At 42.5% G+C, this 23,230-nt stretch overlaps 1 protein-coding gene and 1 pseudogene across 5 annotated transcripts; one reads left to right on the forward strand and one right to left on the reverse strand.

The window, feature by feature from the left end:
- Nucleotides 1-5,668: 5,668 nt before the first annotated feature.
- On the forward strand, nt 5,669-9,156 carry LOC115754923 (receptor-like serine/threonine-protein kinase SD1-8). 5 transcript variants are annotated; one of them, XM_048277123.1, is made up of 7 exons: nt 5,669-6,970; nt 7,211-7,318; nt 7,400-7,626; nt 7,769-7,976; nt 8,060-8,297; nt 8,388-8,541; nt 8,645-9,156. In XM_048277123.1, exons 1-7 carry the CDS (start codon nt 5,770-5,772, stop codon nt 8,939-8,941), a joined length of 2,433 nt encoding a protein of 810 aa, XP_048133080.1. In that variant the 5' UTR covers nt 5,669-5,769; the 3' UTR covers nt 8,942-9,156. The 5 variants fall into 5 exon arrangements, with proteins under 5 accessions (XP_048133080.1, XP_048133081.1, XP_048133082.1 ...); XM_048277124.1 differs by having other exon boundaries at nt 7,403-7,626; XM_048277125.1 differs by having other exon boundaries at nt 7,406-7,626.
- A 1,721-nt stretch (nt 9,157-10,877) lies between these two features.
- LOC125314570 lies at nt 10,878-20,552 on the reverse strand (annotated as a pseudogene).
- Nucleotides 20,553-23,230: the final 2,678 nt, after the last annotated feature.

Genomic DNA, 23,230 nt, shown 5'->3' on the forward strand with positions numbered 1-23,230 from the left:
CAAACTGTAGATACCATGTCAACAGCTCCCGCAGCTATGATATTCTAGTTATTTGTGAATATTCAGTCAAGAATTTGCATGTACTGTGACATTAGATCATTCTTTTATACATCTCGGATAAAATTTTCTCAAGATTCTTTTATCTGTCAAATGGACAGATTCCTGATTGTTTTGCACTTAGTCCTGAACTTCATTAGCTTCTTCTCAGAGTGAAAGTGCATCAATCGCAGAAAGACCAGAAGTTCAATGCATTGAAGGGTTAAGTTGAAAGTTCAATGACTCGATTACAGAATCTACTTAAGTTTGGCGATTGCCTATGAAATTTACCACCAATAGATCCTCCTTCAACTCTACCAGGGTATCCAACACATCGGTTTTCAAACCCTAATCATTAGTAGCTAGGATGTTACTCTTGCATCCACATTTTGCCTAATTTTTTCCGTTGTAGACTCCATATTTTCTCCAAACGCGAATTATGGCTATTTGGTATAGGTTTATTCGAGTCGAGTCGAGTCGGGCGTGGATCGATGACCTCAACCATTTAAATAGCCCAAATTCGAAGGTAAGCAATTTTTCCTGTTATATTCTAAGTAGCACCGACATCGACAAGCGACGCGACGCGACACGCCGGCAAGTCATTTCTCAAAAGATAGAGAATTTCAACACGTTGGGATAAGTTTTATATTAAATATATATTTTGATATATACAAGATAAATTATCGTGTATATATATTAGTTATGAGTTTCTCCTTTTTCTTCTTCTATTAGGGATTCACAATTAGGTTTTTGGGGGTTGGTTGGGTATATTAATTTTGGGATAGCTGTGCAAATGACTTGATTTTACATTTTGACTCCTAAGAAAATGTTTAAAATTAACTCCGTGCATGTTGAAATGGCGTGTCTAAATGCTAAACTCACGTGTCGCTGGATTGTTTGTAATGCTGATCATATGTCCGACGAATGACACTTGACATATGTTGATCACATGTCGGTGTCTAACACTCGTCCGACACGACATAGAGGCCTCCGGAGAGTGTCCGTGCATCCTAAGTTATTTCTGCCCCAAACTAAAGCCAAGCCAAGAAAAGTATGTAGGGTTTAGAAAAGTTTGAGAAGCTCCATGAGAGGAGTCTCGACCTGTGTCAAGAACACCTTATTATCACTAGATTCACTACAGATTTGTATTAATTTAACCATAGCATCACTATGGGTTACTTATGGGTTATTTATGGTGCGTTTGTTTCATGAAAATCTTAAGATTTGAAAAACAAATTTCCAAATATTATTGGTTATACTGCTCAAAAAGATTAGTCATCGGAAATCCTATTAACAACAATTTGTACCTATTCATTTATTATTGTAAGCGATAAAAGCGATCATTTTTTAGAAAATATTTCTCAAATTTTGAGTTATCCTTAAAACAAACGCACCATTAGTTACATTTTTATAAGGGTTACTTACATGTAATTTAGTCACGTTTTTATAAACATGTTTTTTTTTTAAGTATAAATGCAGTTCTTCACCTGAAAAAATTATTTTCACGATAACAATGGAGATGACCGGAACTACATACTTCAATGTCACAATCTATAAATTCTAGATCGAAATTTTAGTGATGAAGTAGCACCTATTTAATTGTTAGTGTTATTTAGACCAAAAAAAAAAAATTTGTTAGTGTTATGGGGGTGGTACTTGACATTTCAATTCTAGAACCGTTAGATTTGAATTCTGAAAATTTGAGCATGCATATTAAAATCTTATGCAAATCTTATACTAGATAGATGTGATGGCTTCGATGCGAGACAATGGGAAAATTGTCAAAAAAGTCCTAAACCTATTACATTTTTACCCATTAGTCCTAAACTTTTTTAATTTTGTTAATTTAATCCTAAACCTTTTATATTTATGCCAAGTCCTAAATCTTTTTTTGTGCCAATTCAATCCTAAACCTTTTTGCATTTATGCTAATTCAGTCCATTCAACCAACTTTCGCTTGTTAGCGCTGATGTGGACTCAGTCGGTGCTGATGTGGCAATTTTTATAATATTATAATATTTTTTCAAATTATTTGTTTATTTTAATATTTTTTCCTTTTCTTTCTTTTTTATCTTTTATTGTTCATCTCCTTTGCCATCCTTTCTTCCCCGTTGTCTTCTTCCTCCTTCCTCCAAATTGAAAGCCAGGGCCGACGAGAACCTCGTCGGCCACGGACGCCGCCGTGTTGGGGGAGCTCGGCCTCCGCCAGATCTGGCGAGGCCGAGCCACCCCATGGCCGCCCAGATCGTGGATGAGCTGGTTCGACATTCGCTGTATATGCACAATAATAAGCAAACTCATTCAATGACCGAGAGTAATGGCCTGGCCTGTATGTTGAGAAAAGCAGACAAGCCTCGAATCTCCATTGGCCAGTCTTCCTCTTAATCGTCTCAAACTCCTCGACAAGAACTCTAATTTGACTAAAAGGCACAGCATCATGTGAGGTCGGCCTCGCCCCGAGGCAACCATGGCTGTGCGAGGCGAGCTCACCCAGCGACGCGGCGCCCATGGCCGGCAAGGTCCCTCGCCGGGCTCGCCCCGAGGCACCCATGGCTGGGCGATGCGAGCTCTCCCAGCGACCCGACGCCGGTGGTGGGCTATGTCCTCGCCGGCCCTCGCTTCCAGTCTGGAGGTAGGACGAATAAGATGACATGGAAGAAAGGTCGGGAAAGATGGAGAAAGGTTGGGAAGAAGATGAACAGTAAAAGGAAAAAGAAAGAAAGAGAAAAAAATATTAAATAATTTAAAAAATATTAAATTATTATAAAAAAATTGTCACATCAGCATTGGCTAAGCCTTCGTCAGCGTTGGCCGGTGAAAGTTGATCGGATGAACTTAATTAATACAAATACAAAAAATTTAAGACTAAGACTATGATAGATGTGATGGCTTCGACAGGAGGTTACGATAAAGCGAAGCTCTTGTGAGCTCTTGATTTTTCACATATAAGTACCGTACATTATTCGAGCTTGACGTAACACTCGTCAAAGTTTGAGCCGACCTAGACATGAAACGTGAATCAAGCTTCCCTCGCTCCCGATAGAGAAATCGAGTCGAACTCAGATAGTCCAATTCCAAGACCTAGTTGCGATCAAAGTTTTTGAATAAGTCTCCACGTTGACGACATCGAATTTCATGCTCATTCTATTATCATGTTCTTCCGAGAAGTTACTAGGATAGAGGAATTGTCAAATACCAAACTTGATTAGGACTCCGTGGAGAACAATTGCCGTCAACGCAATCTGCTCGAGTCAGCTCTCATTTTTCCAAGCTATTGAACGGTGAATAAGTTTCAAAAGAACCATTTCCCACTAACTTTGCTTTTTTATTTAGATATCTCATTCTGACTAAGCAGATCAAACACAACTTAATTGATTAGAGAGGGCGTTGATCAAGCGATAGTCAAATTGACACTCTCATTTTCTTCATATGAAGACTTAATTGTACAGCGGACTTTTCGGTGCGTTTGGATGTGTTTATTAGCCTACAAGAAGGTGATATCACAGGCTCAAATTACTAATACGGTCCGCGCCTACTACTTAATAGAGGTAGCAAAATGAGTTGTGAACCCATATATTTAGACTCATATTTATGGTTCCTCAATTTAAAATATGAGTTAGAATGAGTCTAACAAAGCAAACCCCAATTAAGAATGGCTTCTAAGGGGTTTGCAAAGCACACAACTTCAACCCATTTAATCAGAGAGCAATAACCTCTCGTGCCCATTCCTGAGTCTTCATGGGCCATGCATGGCTATCGGGCTCTCGCATCCAAGTCACTAACACCCTGCCCGAATCAATCAAGATTGTGCCTAGTTCCTCGGTGGCTGGGTCCAGGTCCACAAAGACTGGGCCCAATCCCTTAAAGCCAAGCCCGAGACCCGGTTCCCGTGTCTAGGTCCATGCAGCGCGTGCCTTGGTCCCTCGTGGTCATGCCTAGGTATTCGACTCCCTGGCCAAGGCACTAGCACCTGACTTGGGTCCATTGAGGCCGGGCTTCAAGTTAGGTTGAGACCTCCGTAGTCATGCCCTAGTCCACAGAGGTCGGGATCGACTCTACAAATGTCGGGCTTGGGTCCCTCGAGGCCGGGAGTTGGCCCTTGAGGCCCCGTGCTCGCATCCCTAGTAACCATGATTGGGTACTCTTCTCCCCTGCCCAAGCATTGGCGCCCGCCCCCACCCCCGGGTACAACGAGGCATATCCTAGTTTCTCGATAGCCGAGTTCGAGGCCATAGAGGTCGGGCACGGGTCCCTTGAGGTCAGGCTCGAAACCCTTTGCTCGTGCCTATTGTTGGGACTCTCGTGCCTAGGGCCTCGGTGGTCCTGTCTAGGTAATTGGCTACGGTGCTCAAGTTACTAGTGCCTAACCCAAGTCCATTGTTGTCGGGCCTAGTTCCTCGGTAGCCGGCCTAGGTCCCTCAAGGTCGGACTTGAGGCCTCGGTGCTCATGCCTAGGTCCTCGGTGGCATGCTTGGATGGAAGATTTCCGCACGCAAGTCACTAGCTCCCGACCTGGGACCACCGAGAAAGGTCTAGTTCCATTAAGGCCTAGCCTGGTTTCTCGACTTCGGGTCCATTTAGGCAAGGCGCAAGTCCTTCGAGGTTAGGCCTAGGTAAATCGAGGCCGAGCCTGCGTCCTCGGTTTCCATGCCCGCGGTCCAACGATGCTAGTGCTAGGTCCATGGACGAATTGAGCACCTGAACTCCCTCACCAATTTGGTGAGCTGATTTTTGGATCCACACATTCTTCAAAGATAACAATTTAAGGAGAAAAATTGCCAAGGATTGGTGCTCGTGTTGGGTCACATAAGGGTCGCAAAAATCGCACTGTCTGAAATTGGGTTCATACAGTTAAATGGGTCCAATTTGGGTTGGACCAAGCCGACTCAAATCTAATCCAACTCACCCATTTGATGAGATCGTTGAAAGAATAGATATTGCCCATCTATAAAGCTGAAGCTAATGCAATCAGTAAAGTCTAGCAAAGTCAACCATGAAATGTAGCTAAAACGTCACCATTCATGACTAATGGATTGCATTGACAATGCCCCTACTCAAGGCTCCTAAGTCATTTGACTGGTTTAAATCGAGAAGGAATCGAACTAACCTGGATCGACAAGTTCAAGACCGGTTCAAGGGAGAACTGATTTGGTTCCCGATTTCGGGACACTACAACTGCTACAGGTCCAATTCGTTTCCTGATTCCAAGATTGGCACTGGTTCTACCCAAGAACCGGCTCCTGATCCGACAATAGTACTGTGGAAGGAATTTCGAGACGAGGTAATTGAGCCAAAAGTGATTGAGAAAAGGAGCAGTTCACCTAATGTCCTCGTGACATCCAGGGAAAGGTCGCATTCCGTACGGATGTTTGATCCCAAGTTCTTGACTGAGCAACGCAACTCCCACATTCAAGATGTTTGATCCCGAAGTTGTGAACTGGAGACCTCGTTGTTCTTCTTCATGAAAAGAATGCAGAGGCTTCAATCGTCGATATGATTCCAGCTTGGAAATCCTCAAGTAGGACACCCATGCCCCATGGTCCCTTCTGGAAGGGAAAAGGAAAGACGGAAACTTCTCTTCTGGCGACTTTTCCTGTTTGTCTGCTAACGTTTCATAACCAATTAAGATATGACTTTTCGCTCAATCTTCTCTCTCCCTCTCCCTCTCTCTCTCTCTAATGTAAATTGTCTAGAACGGTGCCATCTTTCTCAAAGACTGAAGCTTTTTCAGCCATGGCCTCGCTCTCTCTCCCAAGAAACTCGGGCAAGCTCCATTCTTTCCTCTTCTTTTGTTCCTTCTCGCTCTGTTTGTCTGCGACAGCAACCGACACACTCTTGCCTGGTCAGGACATCAGTGGCAACAAGACCTTAATATCGCCCAACCAAGTGTTCGAGCTCGGATTCTTCAAGACCGGGGGTTCCTCCTCCGCCAACTACTACCTGGGCATTTGGTTCCGGGACGACCCGTACCGGAAACCCATCTGGGCCGCCAACAGAGAGTCCCCGATTCCGGATTCCTCGGGTGTTCTCGCCATCAGGTCCGATGGGAATTTGGTGGTCAACGACAGGAGGCAGATTCCGATGTTGGTCAATCCTGAGAGGCTTGCCACTAGTAGCAGCACGCGTTCCAGGCTTCTTGATACTGGCAATTTCGTTCTTGTAGAGGGAGAGAGCGAGAGCGTTGTCTGGGAGAGCTTCCTTTATCCGTGTGACACGTTGTTGCCCGGGATGAGAATTGGGTGGTTCAATCTAGGTACAAACAAGGTGAGGGATCAATTCCTGGTCTCGTGGCAGACCCCATCTGTTCCTTCCACTGGTTCTTTTGTTCTCGGCCTGGATAAGAACAACCTGACCGAGCTCGGGGTGTGGCACTACCAGGTCTCGCGGGTGATCGGGTATTGGGATGGCCGCAGATTCAGTTTCCTCTACAACAGCTCGCTTGATGAATACAATTTCAGTTATGTGACCGGTGGGGATGAGAGATATTTTACTTTCGCTAATAGGAGGAATGATAGCATCTCCTGGTTTGTGTTGACGCCTTCCGGGGAAATTCAAGCTTTCACTATGATCGGGAAGGAGATATCGATGGTGTATTCTCCGATTTGCGAGAATACTTCCTCTTCCAGTGCGGCTGACTGCTTCATCGAGCAGCCATTGTCTTGCCGCGACGGGAATAACTTTTCTAAGATAGAAGGGGCGCCGAATTCAAATGTGTTCAACGAATCAGTTCGTTTGGGTATTAGCGACTGCGATATCATGTGCAGAAGCAATTGCTCTTGCACTGGTTTCACTTCTTACCGTGATGACGGGACTGGATGCATGTTTTATTACGAGGACGCTAGCTCTATCTTAGACAAAATTGGCGAAGGGAATGCGACTATATTCATCCGCGGGAACGCTACCAAAACTGCTCACCAGAATCCTAGGAGATCAGGTAGGCCTCATCTTAGTTCTTGGAATAGTGTTGAATCTCAAAGTCGTGTCAAGAAGCAACAGATAATTCTGACCCATAATTTTCAATTTACCTGGCTGAAGTAGATTTTAATGCTTGCATATTGGCGTTAATTTTTCTCGTACGTACAATATTAAGCGTTCATCTTCTGTTTAAAGTAGCACACCCCTTATTTGTTCATATCACTCCTGGTGCAGAAAAATGAGATGGTTCTATTTTCAGGTTCTGGGCACAAGATGCTGCTCTGGGTGATTGGAATCATTGCTGCGGTTATGTTGGTAATCTCTGTGGCAATGTTCATCTCAAGAAAGAAATGTTCCACCTGTCTCGGTACTTATTAAGATTTAAGCCTGAACAAATTCATAGGTTATATTTCTCTTCTTAGCCTAAATAATTTGTTTGATTCTCAAGTAGCAGCGTGGAAAGAGAATCGGACCAGCACAAATCGAAGTTTGGAGCTGTTTCTACGACAACTGGGTTCAGCACGAGGTCCCAGCAACAGCACCAGTAGAGTCGATTCTGTCAGAAAGAGGGATCAAGAGCTCCCGATTCTCAGTTTCTCATGTGTCACAACATCTACAAATAATTTCTCCCCTGCGAATGTACTTGGAGAGGGTGGTTTTGGGCCTGTTTACAAGGTAGTTTACCTGCCAAAGAACACTGGTTTATCTTTTGTTTTCGGTTCATTTTGTCTCCCTTCATTAGAAGCAGAGTTACGAAGTCCTGACTCTCGTTATGATGGGAAGCTTGATTCTCCAACATTCCTTGAAAAACTTGCAGGGCATGTTGCTGGGGCATGAATTTGCAGTAAAAAGACTTTCTAGGAAATCTGGACAAGGAATAGAGGAGTTCAAAAATGAGGTTCAATTAATATCCAGGCTTCAACACAGGAATCTCGTTAAGTTGTTGGGCTGTTGTGTAGAAAGGGAGGAAAAGATTTTGATCTACGAGTACATGGCAAACAAAAGCTTGGATTCCTTTCTTTTCGGTATGTGACCGGATCTTGGGATTGCCTTTATCGCTTTATAGTCCCACATTCATTTTTTTGGTCACTCATGAGATAAATTACAGATCGTAACAAGAAGCAACTGCTGGACTGGAGGAGACGAGTTTCTATAATCGAGGGGATAGCTCAAGGGCTACTTTACTTACACAAGTATTCTAGGTTAAGGATCATACATCGAGATTTGAAAACCAGCAACATATTGCTAGATGATGACATGAACCCAAAAATATCAGATTTCGGGATGGCAAGAATTTTTGGGGAGAACGAAGCGAGGGCAAGGACGAATAAAGTTGTCGGAACCTAGTAAGTGTCTCGCGTGCACATATAAAATTCGATGCCACATGTTTTCTGATATGTTTTAAGTGTTTTCCTTTCTTTTTTTATTTTCGTGAGCAGCGGCTATATGTCTCCAGAGTACGCTGTACATGGGCTTTTCTCTACGAAGTCTGATATATTCAGCTTTGGTGTCATCATGCTCGAAATCGTCAGTGGCCAAAGAAACACAACTTTCTCCAATCTGGATCACTCTCTAAACCTGCTTGGACATGTAAGTGATCGCATTCTTCTTATAGGTCTCTTATCCAAATCTCCTATTACTTAGCTTCCCGAGCGAAGTACTGAACTAGTCCTTAAAAACTGTCTGGGTATAGGCTTGGGAGCTCTGGAGTAGCAACCGAGGCATAGAGTTAATTGATCCAGTCGTGGCTGACACATCGTCGATTGGCAAACTGTTGCTATGCCTCCACATTGCTTTGCTGTGTGTGCAAGAACGCCCAGAAGATAGACCCTCGACGTCAGATGTTGTTACCGTATTAAGCAATGAAAATTCGGATCTGCCCCCACCAAAGAAGCCAGCATTCTCGGCCCATATTGATTATTCTAATTCTCTTCATCAGCAAGATCGTTTGACTAACGATATAAGCTATTCTGTCATAGAAGGTAGATAGCAACTGTAGCTACCACGTCAACATGTCCCGCAGCTATTATAGTCTATTCATTTGTGAATATTCAGACAAGAATTCACATGTAAAGCGAGATTAGGTCATTCATTTAAATATCTCATCTAAAATTTTCTGAAGATTCTTTTATCTGCCAGATAGACAGGATCCTGATTATTTTGCACAGTGATCCTGAATTTCTTTAGCTTCTTCTCAGCCTCATAGTGGATGAGCTATTCCTTCCGCCTTCAGAGATCATGAATTTGATTGAATAATCCATCAATTTGGGCTTCATATGCTAGTGATGTTCATTTTGCATAAACAGCAAACTGGATCTTTTTACGGAGTGAATCACAACATAGTAAAATTTAAGAGAGTCGAGCTTCTAACGAGCACGTACTATGCTTTAGTTATTATGGAATTTCTGAGGTAAATCTAAACGTTTCTGGAAGGAATAAGTTCTCCTAGACGGTTGGTTTCCCAATTGTGGAAATAAAAGTTAATTCTTGAGAGAATAGTCTCCCGTCGTTGATATTGTCTCAGACAATGATCTTGTTCTACTGATGCTGGTGCCCGAGTTTGGAATCCATTTCTACTGGAAAACTGAATTTCTGTCTGATGAGCATTAGAGCTTCTCGGTTCTTTCAATGCAAAAGCCTTGTGTCGCTGACACAGAGTTTATTCAAGATTAGAACCTTTTCTGAAAATACTGCAGCCGCTCCGCTTTGGACATTTTGGTTCCTCGCTTGCGACTTTCATCTGGTGATCATTTCTTAAGTATCTGCTGCTCATCTCCGAGTTCTGATAACCGACTAAATCATAATACTATTATGGGATTCAATTACTTCTTCCACTGCTCATTTTTCACTTATCAAAATTAGAAGCTTTTCTCTCAAAAGGTGTACTCCTGTTTTTCCAAAAGATGCCAGCATTTTGCCACTATCAGGTCAATTTGTCATACTAAACATCAAATTTTGGAAAGCCGTAGGATGTACATCTGAAATACGAGCTGCAATAGAAAAAGCTGTAATAGGGCAAGCATTTCTGTCGATTCCCATGTCGATTGAATTACTGCAAACTCGTACTAGGTAAGAACTGTCAATTGTCCAACAACAGTGTTGTTGGGCAAGTCTGCCAACTGATGCAAGTTCAAACAGTCCTTAAACTTCCTTGAACTTGGATTAAGTAAACTCACAGACAAGGAAGTAGTGGACAAGTGGCAAGATTTCAAGGAACCTAGCAGTGGAAGTTTTGCTGAGAACCCAGCAGGAGAAAAAGAGGAGGTTTTGTGGAGACACAGAGACTGGCAAAGTTAAAAACAGTTGATTTATTCTTCTTTTACCTAGTAGTTGGTGGGATATCACTACACTTAGGCTGACAGTTTTCAGTTCTGGTTTTTTAGCTGCAAGTTGCAATTTAAGAACTTTCAATGCAATCTTAGTTGAGGATATGTCGGTCTTCGTCAATCTATTAGCACCAATTTGGGTAGTTTGGTGTTGGAAAGTATGTTATATCAGGGAAGAGGCAAGTCGTGCCTCTTTAGGCTCAAAGTCAGGTTGCTTCAGAATTTGGAATTATCTTAGGATTGACTTGATCATTCCTACAGATAACACCACGTTTGAGAAAGCTAAAATTATCCCAAATGGTATTACCTGCTTACTTGCTGCTTTGGAAGCCAACCCAGTTCTGTATCGCTTTTACATTGTATAGATATCCCGTATTTTTGAATCATGTTGAGGATCAGCGTTATCTCCAGCATGAGTTTTCAGAAGATTATCTCTTTTGAAGAATGATTTATTGGCGACAAGCATGCTCTGTAATATAAGTTCAAAGAAGCGTAGACTGTCGTTTGGCTTCTTTTACCTGAATTATGTGTGCATGCATACATTGAGCCTTTTTGATCCTCCTCCAAGGACTACCATTCATTCTAATTGGAGATAACCACTTAAGCAGAAGCATGCTAATCAAGTTTCCTTCTTCAAGAATTGTAGAGGTCACAAAAAGTCTTGCCACCAAGTTCAGTGAACAGTGAAGGTGACGCCTACAATGATAGGGGTGATTGCACCACATTTGACTGTTGTGCCTTAGAAACCGAGTCATTTTCAACCCCGGTTGGCTCTACAATACACCACAAAGGTCTTTGTCCAACAACAATGCTTTGAGAAACCCACACTAGAATTCACATCATGAACTAAATGAGGAGTTTGTTCCTTGTACTGATTAACCATAGTGACAAAAATGAAACGGAACAATTAGCTTAAAGATGCTGCCTTCTAATCAAAAAAAGAAAGAAAAGAAAAAAAGAGCTGTGCGCCCGTTTTTCCTCCCTCCTCTGCGAATGATGAGACGAAATTTTGTGATCTAGAAACAGTTTGATCGCAGATAAATCCTACTTGGGAAAAGAAGTGGCTTGCTACCTCGCTTCCATGATGGAATATTACATCATTCAATGAGCAACCTTGCTGCTCTTGCCCCCTGCAATGCTTCTCGCGTGAAGAAAACGCTGCCTGTTTTGGTGAAGGCAGATTGGCACTCTCATTAGTTAGCATTAAAACAACATACGGCAAGTCTGGTCTGTCTTCTGGTTGCTCTTGTGTGCAAAGTAGCGCAATGTGTAGAGACAGAGAGAATTCTCTTGCAGAAGATGGATCAGCTGATGCAGGGTCCATCAACTCAATGCCCCGACCAGAGGGCCACATTTCCCAAGCCTACACAATCTACTTTTCTTGGTCAGCTCCCGGATAATGTAAGAAAGATATTAGGTTATAGATGCATGTAATTTTGTGATCCTGGGCAAAAAGCTTACATATCCAAGTAGGTTTAGAGAACGATCCAAATGAGTGAACGTTGTATTCTTTCTGCCACTGATGATCTCCAGCATGATCACTCCAAAGCTGAATACATCGGACTTAGTAGAGAAAAGGCCGTGAACAGCATACTCCGGAGACATATAACCACTGCATTAGAACAGTTAATTAGCCATTTGGAGGAAATACATGAGGGATCAATGTTTATTTCATATCTCAAGAGACTTACTATGTCCCGACTACCCTAGTGGTCTTTGCCCGCACTTCATTCTCCCCGATAATTCTTGCCACCCAAAGTCTGATATTTTCGGTTTCATGTCCTTATCCAACAAAATGTTACTGCTTTTCAGATCGCGGTGGATGATCTGTAATCTGGAATGTTGCTGCAGATAAAGAAGTCCTTGAGCTATTCCTTGGACTATAGACACGCGTGTCTTCCTCTCCAGCTGTGGCTTCTTGTTAGGATCTGTACAGTTGTTGTTCAGTTAAATCACAGAGGGCGCTTGACATATAGCATCGACTAATCTAAAGAAGTTAGATCATCGCATACTGAAAAGAAAGGAATCCAAGCTTTTGTTAGCCATGTACTCATAAATCAAGATATTTTCTTCTCTTTCAATGCAACAACCAAGCGCCCCCACAAGGTTCCGGTGCTGGAGCTTGGAAATTAACTGAACCTCATTTCTGAACTCCTCTAGCCCTTGTCTGGACTTCCTAGAAAGTCGCTTCACTGCAATTTCATGCCCCAACAACATACCCTGCATCAAACACCTGCTCCATTTAGTATAATATACCGCTTGTTGGATACGGCAACCGCATCATCTTAAATTCAAGGTTTTAACTTGAGAAGAAAGATGAAAACAATGATAAGAAGCTAATGAGGCATCGGACAAGTTGGTGAGACGCCTGTGCCTTAGACAGTTAAACCGATGACGTCTCAGGTTCGACTCCCAACGACCACGTCTTGGGGGACTTACTTGGTGGTATTGGCCAAAACTCCTACCACCCCGAGGAATAGTCCATTGCACAAGGGAAATCTCGGTTATCAAAAAAAAAAAAAAAACCAATGAGAATAAAAAGTACTGGCATTGATCCATGATTGACGAATAACCTTATAAACAGGCCCAAAACCACCCTCGCCTAGTTCATTGGCAGGAGAAAAGGCATCTGTGGCCGCTGACACACAAGAAAAGCCGAGAATTGGCAGCTTATTATCTCTTTCTGACAGAGTTGAGTTTACCAGAGAGGCTGTCTTGAGATTTTGCTGAGACATCAGTACCCATTTGGTTCAGGAACAACTCCAGGCTTCTGTTTGCATTTGTTTCTTCCTCATGCCGTGCTGCTCTCAGGAATCAAGCAATACAGCGAGAAATGAGTCCAAAAAAAAAGAAAGAGTCAATTTGTTTTAGCTCATTAGTAGATTCAGTACTCAGGCAGGTGTGACTTTTCCATCTTGAGATAATGCCAAAAGCTGAAACCATAAATACGACTAGGGGAATGGTTATGATCAGCCAGAGCAGCCTCCTTTTCCAATGACCTGAAATGAAATTGAATCATCAAATGTTCAAAGCGATGCCCATATACATCATAGTATGTTGAAGTCACTTTTTTTTTTCAGAGGTTGGTTCAATTACGCCAACCCCAACTAGTTTGGGATAAATGTGATGTTGATGTTGTTGATGTTAGTTGGTTCTATTACAATTGGCAGATCAAGCTAGTCATAGATTTTAATGTTTGATAGATATGTGTAACTAATGGAGGCAAAAAAATAGGGGTATGTCAGCATTAATATTCTATAAGTCATTTACTAATTTAGGCCAACCTAACAATAAAAGTGCAAGTAATGAGCTTATAGTTCTTGTTTAAGAGGTTAATATGGTATCTTGAAGTTCAGGATAAAGCAGAAGAATTGTCCAGATTAACTTCATGCAATAAGTTACAGATCCTACCGCTAGTCCTTGGAAACCGATGAGCCGTTTTGGTGATATGCCCGCGGACAAACATGGTGGTATTTCCTCGGCCAGTTTCATCCACAGTGAACTGTACATCTCCATAGTAAAATTGACATCCACTACCGTCATCATGATAAGAAACAAAAGCAGTACAGGAGCAATTACTCCTGCATATTATTTCGCAGTCACTAATGCCCAGACTATCAGATTCATCGAAAGCACTAGGATTTGGCATGGACCCTTCTATCTTTGAGAAGGTACTCCCAACCGCGCAAAATGGTGGCTTCTCGATATAGCGGTCGGCCATACTGTTAGAGGAAGTATTTGCACAAATCGGACTATAAATTAACGAAATTTCCTTGCCAACCATCCTGAAAACCTGAATTTCTCCTGACGGAGCCATTACGAACCAGGACCAACTATTATTTTTCTTAGTAGCAAAAGTAAAGTAAATCTCAGTAGCACTAGACAGGAAAGTGAAATTGTAATCTTCGAGTGGGCTGTTAAACAGGAACCTGAATCTCTGACCATCAAAATACCCGATTAGTCTCTATACCTCGTCGCGGTGCCACACTTTGAGTTGGGTCTTGTTGTGTCTGAACCTAAGTAGCACTTGCACCGATACGCAACACGCGACACGACACGACACGATACGTCGACACATCATTTTTGAAAAATAGAGATTTTCGACACGTTGGGGACACGTTGTATATTAAATATATGATTATTATTTTTATAATTTTTTTAAAAAATGGAGAATAAATTTTCCAACATGGATAATACCTAGACAATTTGCTTTTTGGTCGAAAAGTCTAAACAATTGACGGATCCCACAGAGCACGCTCCCTCCTCCTCTTTTACTTTTTTTGAAAAAATTTCTCACGCTTAGTTGAGTGGAGCCCGAAAATCTGCCTTCTTCTCTTTCCTATTAAATGAAAAAAAATTGAGCTTTGCACTAGCTAGCTGCGTACACTGCACAGTAGATTAGACACAAGTCAGAACCCTCTCTCTCCTCTCTTATCTTATGTCTTATCCACCCCCATTCCTCTCTTTACTTTTTTAAAAATCTCTGCCACATCTCTCTCTCTCTTCTTTTATCTCGCGAAGGAAACGACGAGCTCACCTCTTCCCCTCTCCTCTCAGTCTCGCGAAGGGAACAACGACTACCCTGGTTTGGCTGCCTCGTCTCTTCTCCAGCGCTCTCCCGTGGTGTCCTCCGGCACTCTTCGCTCTCTGCTCGGGCCCTCTCTACGGATTGCCGGCTCTTTCCCTCGTCTCTCTCATAGCCTAAGAGGCAGACAAGTCCTCCGTCCTCCGTCCTCCCCTTCTCCCCCGCATCTCTACCCCCCCTGATCTATGCCATCCATGCCCTCCTTCCTCACCGACACGCGTGTCCCCGGCGTATCGCTCCCGTTGACCAGGTGTCGGACCTCCGACACACGTTGACTGCGTGTCGGACGCGTGTCCGTGTCCGAGACGTATCTGACACCGACGCGGTAACTCCTCCGACGTATCGGTGCTACATAGGTCTGAACAGAGCAAGAAAGAAAGAACCGGTGGCTGGAACAGATGGACTCTGCCACGAAACAAGATATTGGTTCCTCAAATTATCTGTGCCTATACCGAGAAATCCTAGTTTCATGCCAGGCAGGAATGTGTCAGATGGATAATAAAAGCTTTCCCAGACAGTGCTCCCTCCTTCCGTAAGGACAAAATTGCCAGAATCGAGTAATGTGGCATTTGTGTTATTACTAGTAGCCAACATCACAGCAGTAACCCACCGATCGGTGGCCGAGTTAGTTTGAGTTTAATTCCTTTTACGAGAGGTCCTGGGTTTAAAACTTCTCGACGCCGGTTTCTTAAGTGAGGGGTCGTGGTGGTGGGCTCCTGCGCTAGCCCCTCCCGAGGACTAGTCGTGCTCCACCGCTGTGTTGAGCGAAGCTCGTCGGCCGCACGAAACCTCGGTCATAAATATAATAATAATAATTAAAAAAAAAAAAACATCACAGCAGTAACCAAGAACCGGATGTTCCTTCTATCGGAAATCACCAAGTTCCCATCACACCAGATGGAGAGAACACAGGAAGAATCAAGAAGCCGGTAATCTCGATTCGCGACCCAGACCGGTTTCTTGTAAGGGTCATCCTTGAACCAGATGGCCAAGTAGTAGTTGCTCGGGGAAGACCCACCTGTCCTAAAGAATCCTAGTTCAAACACCTCATTAGATGACACTAAGGTCTTGTTGTCTGTCAAGTCCTGACCAGGCACAAGAATCTTTGTTGCCTTAGACAGCCACAACAAAGAGCTAATGAAGATAAGAAGAGTGCAGGACTTGGTTAATTTCTTTGAAAGGGAAGAGGAAGTTTGTGGCGTTTGCAAACTGGAAGGTATCATTTGTCACTAGTCCTTGCAAGCGTGTGCGTGAGGGAGAGAGAGAGAGAGAGAGAGAGAGAGAACGGAGTTGAAGAGTCAAATTATAATGGTTCAATAATAGCTTTGCCATTCCCCAAGTGAAAAAAGATGGTCAACACGAATGCAAAGGAAGAATTTAAGAACAGCTCGTTCAAAGTCATCGTCTTCAAAGAAACAAAAACTCATCGCAATTCCAATTGGAAAAATCTTATCTTCCACTTTTGTGGACCAAAGCATGGTCAAGAAGAGGGTCACATGCTTGCGCTTCTGCCGGAGAAAAACCGCACCTTTGTAATGGTGAATATACGTTCTTTTTTTTTTGGGGGGGTGGGGAGAGCGCAATTATGCGTACTTTGAGTCATGAAAAATTAACTTGCACTTCTCATTAAACCTTAAATTTCGGATTGGCCGCCGTATCCTGCGCAGGGCCTCCTCCTAACCACCGACAAGCATGAAGGTGACGCTGAAGAAGAAGGGATCGCTTCACCATGGCTTTTGTGCCTCAGAAACCAAGTCAGTTTCCACACCCTTGCTGCCTTCTAAGACACTGTGAAGGTCCCTGCCAGAAGAACAATTCTTCAAGGAACCCACGTTTCAGTTCAGAGCATAAAATGTGTAGCAACGCTGTCCAACAATGGCAGAGAGCGGTCGCCGGGGCAGGAGGGCTTGGACAAGGAACAGCTCCCGATAGGTTTCTAGGACGGTGAATGGGATAGGAATAAATCGAATTGTGCATCGAACGGAAAGAGAGCGATTCTGGAATATTTTTGTGAAAACTGGAATTAACTCACTGATGCGTTTTTTGACATAACGGCAATGCTCAGCTTTAAAATTCCAAAGGTAAACGTGCTCAATTGAGAAAGGATGGGTGACCTCTTGAGAAAGTGCCCATCTATATACGCGAAATGACAAATGAGACGGGCAAAGCGGACAATACCTTGAGTTAGTTAAATCTAGGGCATCACAAAATGAATGAGGAGTTTGTTTCTTACTATTATTGATCAACTACACTGAGGAAAATTGGAACAGCACAAAAAATTGGAACAATTAGCTGAACAATTGTGCTCTATAAACACTACAATGACACATAAGTTTTATGTACAAAAAGAATTGCATCTTCGAACCTGACTGCTACCTCCCTTCCACCTCGGAACAGGTTATCTCCACTGCCGAGCAATCGTGCTGCTCTTGTGAACCACAATACCCTGCATGTGAAGAAAACGCTGGCTGTTTGGGTGACGGCAGATTGGAACCCCCATTACTTAGCATTGAAACTACATCAGACATGTTTGGTCTATCTTCTGGACGCTCTTCTACGCACAACAGCGCAATGTGTAGGCACAGAGAAAATTCTCTAACGGAAGGCGGATCAGCTGATACAAGGTCCATTAACTCAACCCCTCGTCCAGATTTCCACGATTCCCAAGCCTAAATAAATACAACATTTGTAGTCAGCTCATGGATTGTGCAAAGAAGAGTTTTAGGCTATTTGTGTTACGTCCTTCATAATGCCGGGCTAAACACTGCAACTTACGTATTCTAGCAGATTTAGAGAGCGATCCAAATGAGTGAAGGTCGTGTTCTTTCTGCCACTAATGATCTCCAGCATAATCACTCCAAAGCTGAATACATCAGACTTAGTAGAGAAAAGGCCATGCACTGCATACTCTGGGGACATATAACCACTGCATCAAAACAATTAATTAGCCATTTGGAAGAAATACATGACGAACACATGTTTATTCGAGTCTTAAGAGACTTACTATGTCCCGACAACCCTAGTGGTCCTTGCCCGCACTTCATTCTCTCCAAAAATTCTCGCCATCCCGAAGTCTGATATTTTTGGGTTCATGTCTTTATCCAACAAAATGTTGCTGTTCTTCAGATCCCGATGGATGATCTTTAATCTAGAATATTGGTGCAGATAAAGAAGTCCTTGAGCTATTCCTTCGATGATAAATACACGTCTCTTCCATTCCAGAAGTGGCTTCTTTTGAGGATCTGTAATGGCATTATTCATTCCAAATGACAACTCACACAGGATTGATTGCATCAAATAATCAGAAAAAGGCAAACCACACACCGAAAAGAAAGTTATCCAAGCTTTTGTTAGCCATGTACTCGTAGATCAAGATTTTTTCTTCTCTCTCAATGCAACAACCCAGCAACCTGACAAGGTTCCTGTGCTGGAGCTTCGAAACTAACTGAACCTCATTCTTGAACTCCTCTAGCCCTTGCCGAGACTTTGTAGAAAGTCTCTTCACTGCAATTTCATGCCCCAACAACATACCCTGCAGTAAACACTAAGGCCATTGAGTCTGAGCTAATGCATGTTGGTCACTGCAACATGAATTGGGAAATTTCATGTTTGTACTCGAGAGCAAAAGGATTAAAACAATGAAAAGAAACAGCATTAGCATTGAATTACTTATTGAGGAATAACCTTATAAACAGGCCCAAAACCACCCTTGCCTAGTTCATTTTCCGGAGAAAAATTATTCGTGGCCTCTGAGACACAAGACAAGCTGAGAATTGGTAGCTCATGATCTCTCTTTCTGACAGGTTTGAGTTTACCAGTGCGGCTGTCTTGACTTTCCACTGAGACATCAGGCCCCAGTTGGAACAGGAACAACTCCAGGTTCCTTGTTGTGCTTGTTTCTTTCTGATTCCACGCTGCTTCGAGAATCACACAATTCAGTGACAAATGAGTCCAAAAAAGTAAAAGACCAACATTTTTGCTTATGAGTAGTTTCACTACCTATGCAGGTATGAATCTTCCATCTTAAGATACCGAAGAAAGCTGAAACTACAAATACAACTAGGGGAATGGTTATCATCAGCCCGAGTAGCCTCTTTTTCCAATGACCTGAAAATGAAACCGAATCATTACATGTTCAAGGCAAAGCCCATGTTTCAAAGGTTCGATCCCAATAAAATTGGCGGATTAATCTAGTCATTGATTTCGAAAGATACATGTGACTAATGGAGTCCAAAACCGAAAAGTATGGGATGTAGGCATCCATATGTTATCAAGCATTTACTTACTTAGGCCAAGCCCTTCAACGAAAGTGCAAGTAATGATCTAGCAATTCTTGTCTTAGAAGTCAACATGGTTACTTTAAGTCTAGGATAAAATCTGAAGATCCTTGCGGATTAATATTATGAAACAAGTTACTGACCATACCGGAATTCCTTGGAAGCAGATAAGTTGTTTTAGTGAAATTCCCACGAACAAGCATGGTTCTGTTTCCTTGGCCGGTTTGACCCATTGTGAACTCTGTATCGCTGTAGTAAAACTGACATCCGGTGCCGTCATCACGATATGAAGCAAAAGCAGCGCAGGAGCAATTACTCCGACACATTATTTCGCAGTCACTTATGCCCAGACCATTGGATTCGTTGAAGACATTAGGATTTGGCAAGAACCCTTCTGTCCTCGTAAAGTTATTACCATCTGCACACAAGGGCGGCTTCTCGATATAACAGTCAGCAGCATTGTTAGATGAAGTATTTGCACATATCGAACTATACACTACTGAAATTTCCTTCCCAATCATCGTGAAAGCCTGAATTTCCCCTGATGGGGCCATAACGAACCAAGGAAAACTATCATTTCCCTTAGTAGTAAAAGTTAAGTAATTCTCAGTAGTGCTAGATGCAAAAGTGAACTCGTAGTCATCGAACGAGCTGTTGAACAAGAACCTGAATCTCCGACCATCATAGTACCCGATCAATTTCGAAACCCCGTCGCGGTACCACACTCTGAGTTGGGTGCTATTCTTTCCGAGCACAGCGAGAACGAAGGAACCGGTGGATGGAACAGATGGACTCTGCCACGAAACAAGGAACTGTTGCCTCACCTTATCAGTGTCTATATCAAAAAACCCAAGTTTCATGCCGGCTAGGAATGTGTCTGATGGATAGTAAAAGCTTTCCCAAACCGTGCTGTTGCCTTCCATCAGAACAAAATTGCCAGAATCAAGCAATCTGGCGCTTGTGCTATTACTAGTAGATAGCATCAGAGCATTGATTAAATTCGGAATCAGCCTTTTATCAGAAATCACCAAGTTCCCATCGTACCTGATGGAGAGAACACAGGAAGAATCAAGAAGTGGGTAGTCTCGATTCGCGACCCAGACCGGTTTCCTGTAAGGATCATCCCTGAACCAAATGCCCAAATAGTAGTTGCTCGAGGGAGACCCACCAGTCTTGAAGAATCCCAGCTCAAACACTTCATTGGATGAGACCAAAGTGTCGTTGTCCCACAAGTTCTGACCAGGCACAAGAATGTTCGTTGCCTCCGATAGCCGCAACAAACAACTAAAGAAGATCATGAGAAGAACATAGGACTTGCCCAACTTCTTGGAGAGGGAAGACAAAGCAGTTGTGGCCATCGGAGAGACAATTCTCATTGTCTGAAAAGTTGGGCGAGGATTGAATTCCGAAAATTGGAGCGTATCGTCTATCATTAGGCTCCGAAAGCGCGAGAGGGAGAGAGTAGGCAAAATTGATGGTCCACGCGAAAAGGATCGCAATCAAGCTAAATCAAAGCCATCATCTATTAAAAAAACAAAAAGGAACAAAAACTTGTTCTGACTAGAAGCCAACATCACAGCATTAGCCAAGAACCGTATGTTCCTCCTATCGGAAATCACCAAGTTCCCATCGTACCTGATGGAGAGAACACAGGAAGAATCAAGAAGCGGGTCATCTCGATTTCCTTGAACAAGATGGCCAAGTAGTAGTTGCTCGAGGAAGACCCACCAGTCGTAAAGAATCCCAGTTCAAAACACTTCATTAGAAGACACTAAGGTCTCGTTGTCTGTCAAGTCCTGACCCGGCACAAGAATCTTTGTTGCCTCAGAAAGCCGCGACAAAGGGCTAATGAAGATAAGAAGAGTAGAGGGCTTGCTTAGTTTCTTCGAAAGGGAAGACGAACTTGTGGCAGTCATTGAAGACAACTCTAAAGTCTACGAAGAGTCGGATAATCACTTTGTCAAGGGAGCGAGGAAGGAGTTGAAGAGCCAAACTACCACTATGGTTGAAATTTCAATAGTGGCATTCCCATTATTATGGCCAGGTCAATCAACGTTGCCGTATTTGAAGAAACAAAAAATCGTCACAATTCCAGTTGGCATAATCTTATCGTCACTTTTGTGGACAGAAGCGTGGTCAAGAAGAGTGTCACATGCACATGCGTGTGCTTACGCCGGAAACTAAGGACGTAATAATCATTTTATTTGTCTATTTTCTCGAAAATAGGTTTGGAACGTAATTTTATTTGGTAAATTAATTTTATTTTTCTATTTCCGCAATAAATTTTAAGCCCAAAAACAAATTTGAATCAGGATGGAGAAATTTTCTATTTCGTTATTTTTGGAAAGGAAACGGAAACAAAAACTCTTCTCGTCTCCCTCTCTTTGAGGAGAAAAAGAAGAATGTCGGAGGCGGTGATCAAGTTCGTGTTGAGATACACGTAACATGCATAGGCAAAGAAAACATATAAAATACGCATCGGAAATAAATAAAAACCGATACATGTATCTCTAGAGGCGTAGTTCATGTGTTTCAATTGAAAATCTTAATTAATGAATGGAGTTAATGGATTACCTCTTGAAGCGTGCTTGGAACGAAAAGGTTCGGACGTTCTTCGATCTGAGCCCCACAAGTGTCGAGCCTCTAGTTCGGACACACCACCAATCACAATGTCGAACGGAATAAAGAACTTGCGAATGATCACCACTTCAATTGTCCTAGCAATGTCGTGGATACATTACTCCGCAATCTTAAAATTTTTGGTCACGAAAGGGAGAGAATTTTTTAGAGCCTGAACAACAGTCTTTTTACAAAAACTAAAAATGCACACTCTCAGCAACCGTTGCTGATCGCACGTTGTGCACGATCAGCAGTTGCTGATCGCACGTTGTGTGCGATCAGCAACTGCTGATCGTGGGCACCAAGTTTTTAGAAAGTCCATATTTTTTTAAGAAAAGAAAAACACTTGGTCAGCCCAACATGTGCTGACCAAGTCCGTTGCACGCACATCAATATGTGCGTGCAACACAATTATATATATATATATTATATAAAAAATTATATCTACATATAATTTAATAAAAGCATAATAGTGCGACCGCACGAGTACATTTTGGATACATCAATATATGTCCTTTTAGAGCATGTGTGTGCACATATGTACATGCGCCTATGACCAAAAAATAAAATAAAATAAAATCTCATTTAATCTAATTTCAGTCCGAGTAATTCGATAGTCGTGATTGCAAACATATTTGCAATATCATCTTTCCCGTTCAACGTCATCCTGAATTGGTTGTGGTGTGTGACATTCCTATGTTCATCACTGAGCTAGTAGTAAGATATGCACTAACACATTAGCACATCCAAGAGAATTGATTGTCCCAATCAATCTCCGGATCCTATAAGCCATGAGTGACACCTAGCAATATGTCATGGCTACCCAAACAGTATGAATGCTTTAAAAACATAATGAACCCGCCAGCTTTGACTACAGTATAATTCAATCCCTCTATCTTACTATATCCCGATCGAACAAAGACCATGAAATATTTGTCAAGTCACCAATTCGATCATATGCACAAATCTAATCGACATGCATTTATATGAGACATGAACATTTCATTCTCGATTACAACCTCGACCGAGGATTTCAATATATTGTCATAATTAAATCGCATAGGACATCATACCTTATATGTAACAAGGAGACAGATTCCATTTTGCGCACATGTGTGATTTCGTTTCTGCATGAACTATGACCATCAAGTACGGAGACGGATCAACGAACCGCCAATATGCGCACTTGTGAACCATAGCCATCCAACATACAAGTCAACACTGTGCCTCGGGTCTAAGGATTATTTACACAAGACCAAAGCATGAACGATTAGACATTGACCACGCTAAAAGCTTTTATGTCGCTCATCGTTCAATGCGTGTCACGTTTAATGTTAAGCGTACTCAGGTGAGAGCACTACTAGGATGGGTGATCGCATTGAGAAAGTTCCCATATGTAAGCCAAAAGACAAAACCGTGAGGCTCGGTGTGGGATGGGCCAAAACGGATAATACTTTGAGTGAGTTAAATCC

The sequence above is a fragment of the Rhodamnia argentea genome, chromosome 4, assembly GCF_020921035.1.
Source record: "Rhodamnia argentea isolate NSW1041297 chromosome 4, ASM2092103v1, whole genome shotgun sequence".
In the NCBI taxonomy this organism is placed as follows: domain Eukaryota; kingdom Viridiplantae; phylum Streptophyta; class Magnoliopsida; order Myrtales; family Myrtaceae; genus Rhodamnia; species Rhodamnia argentea.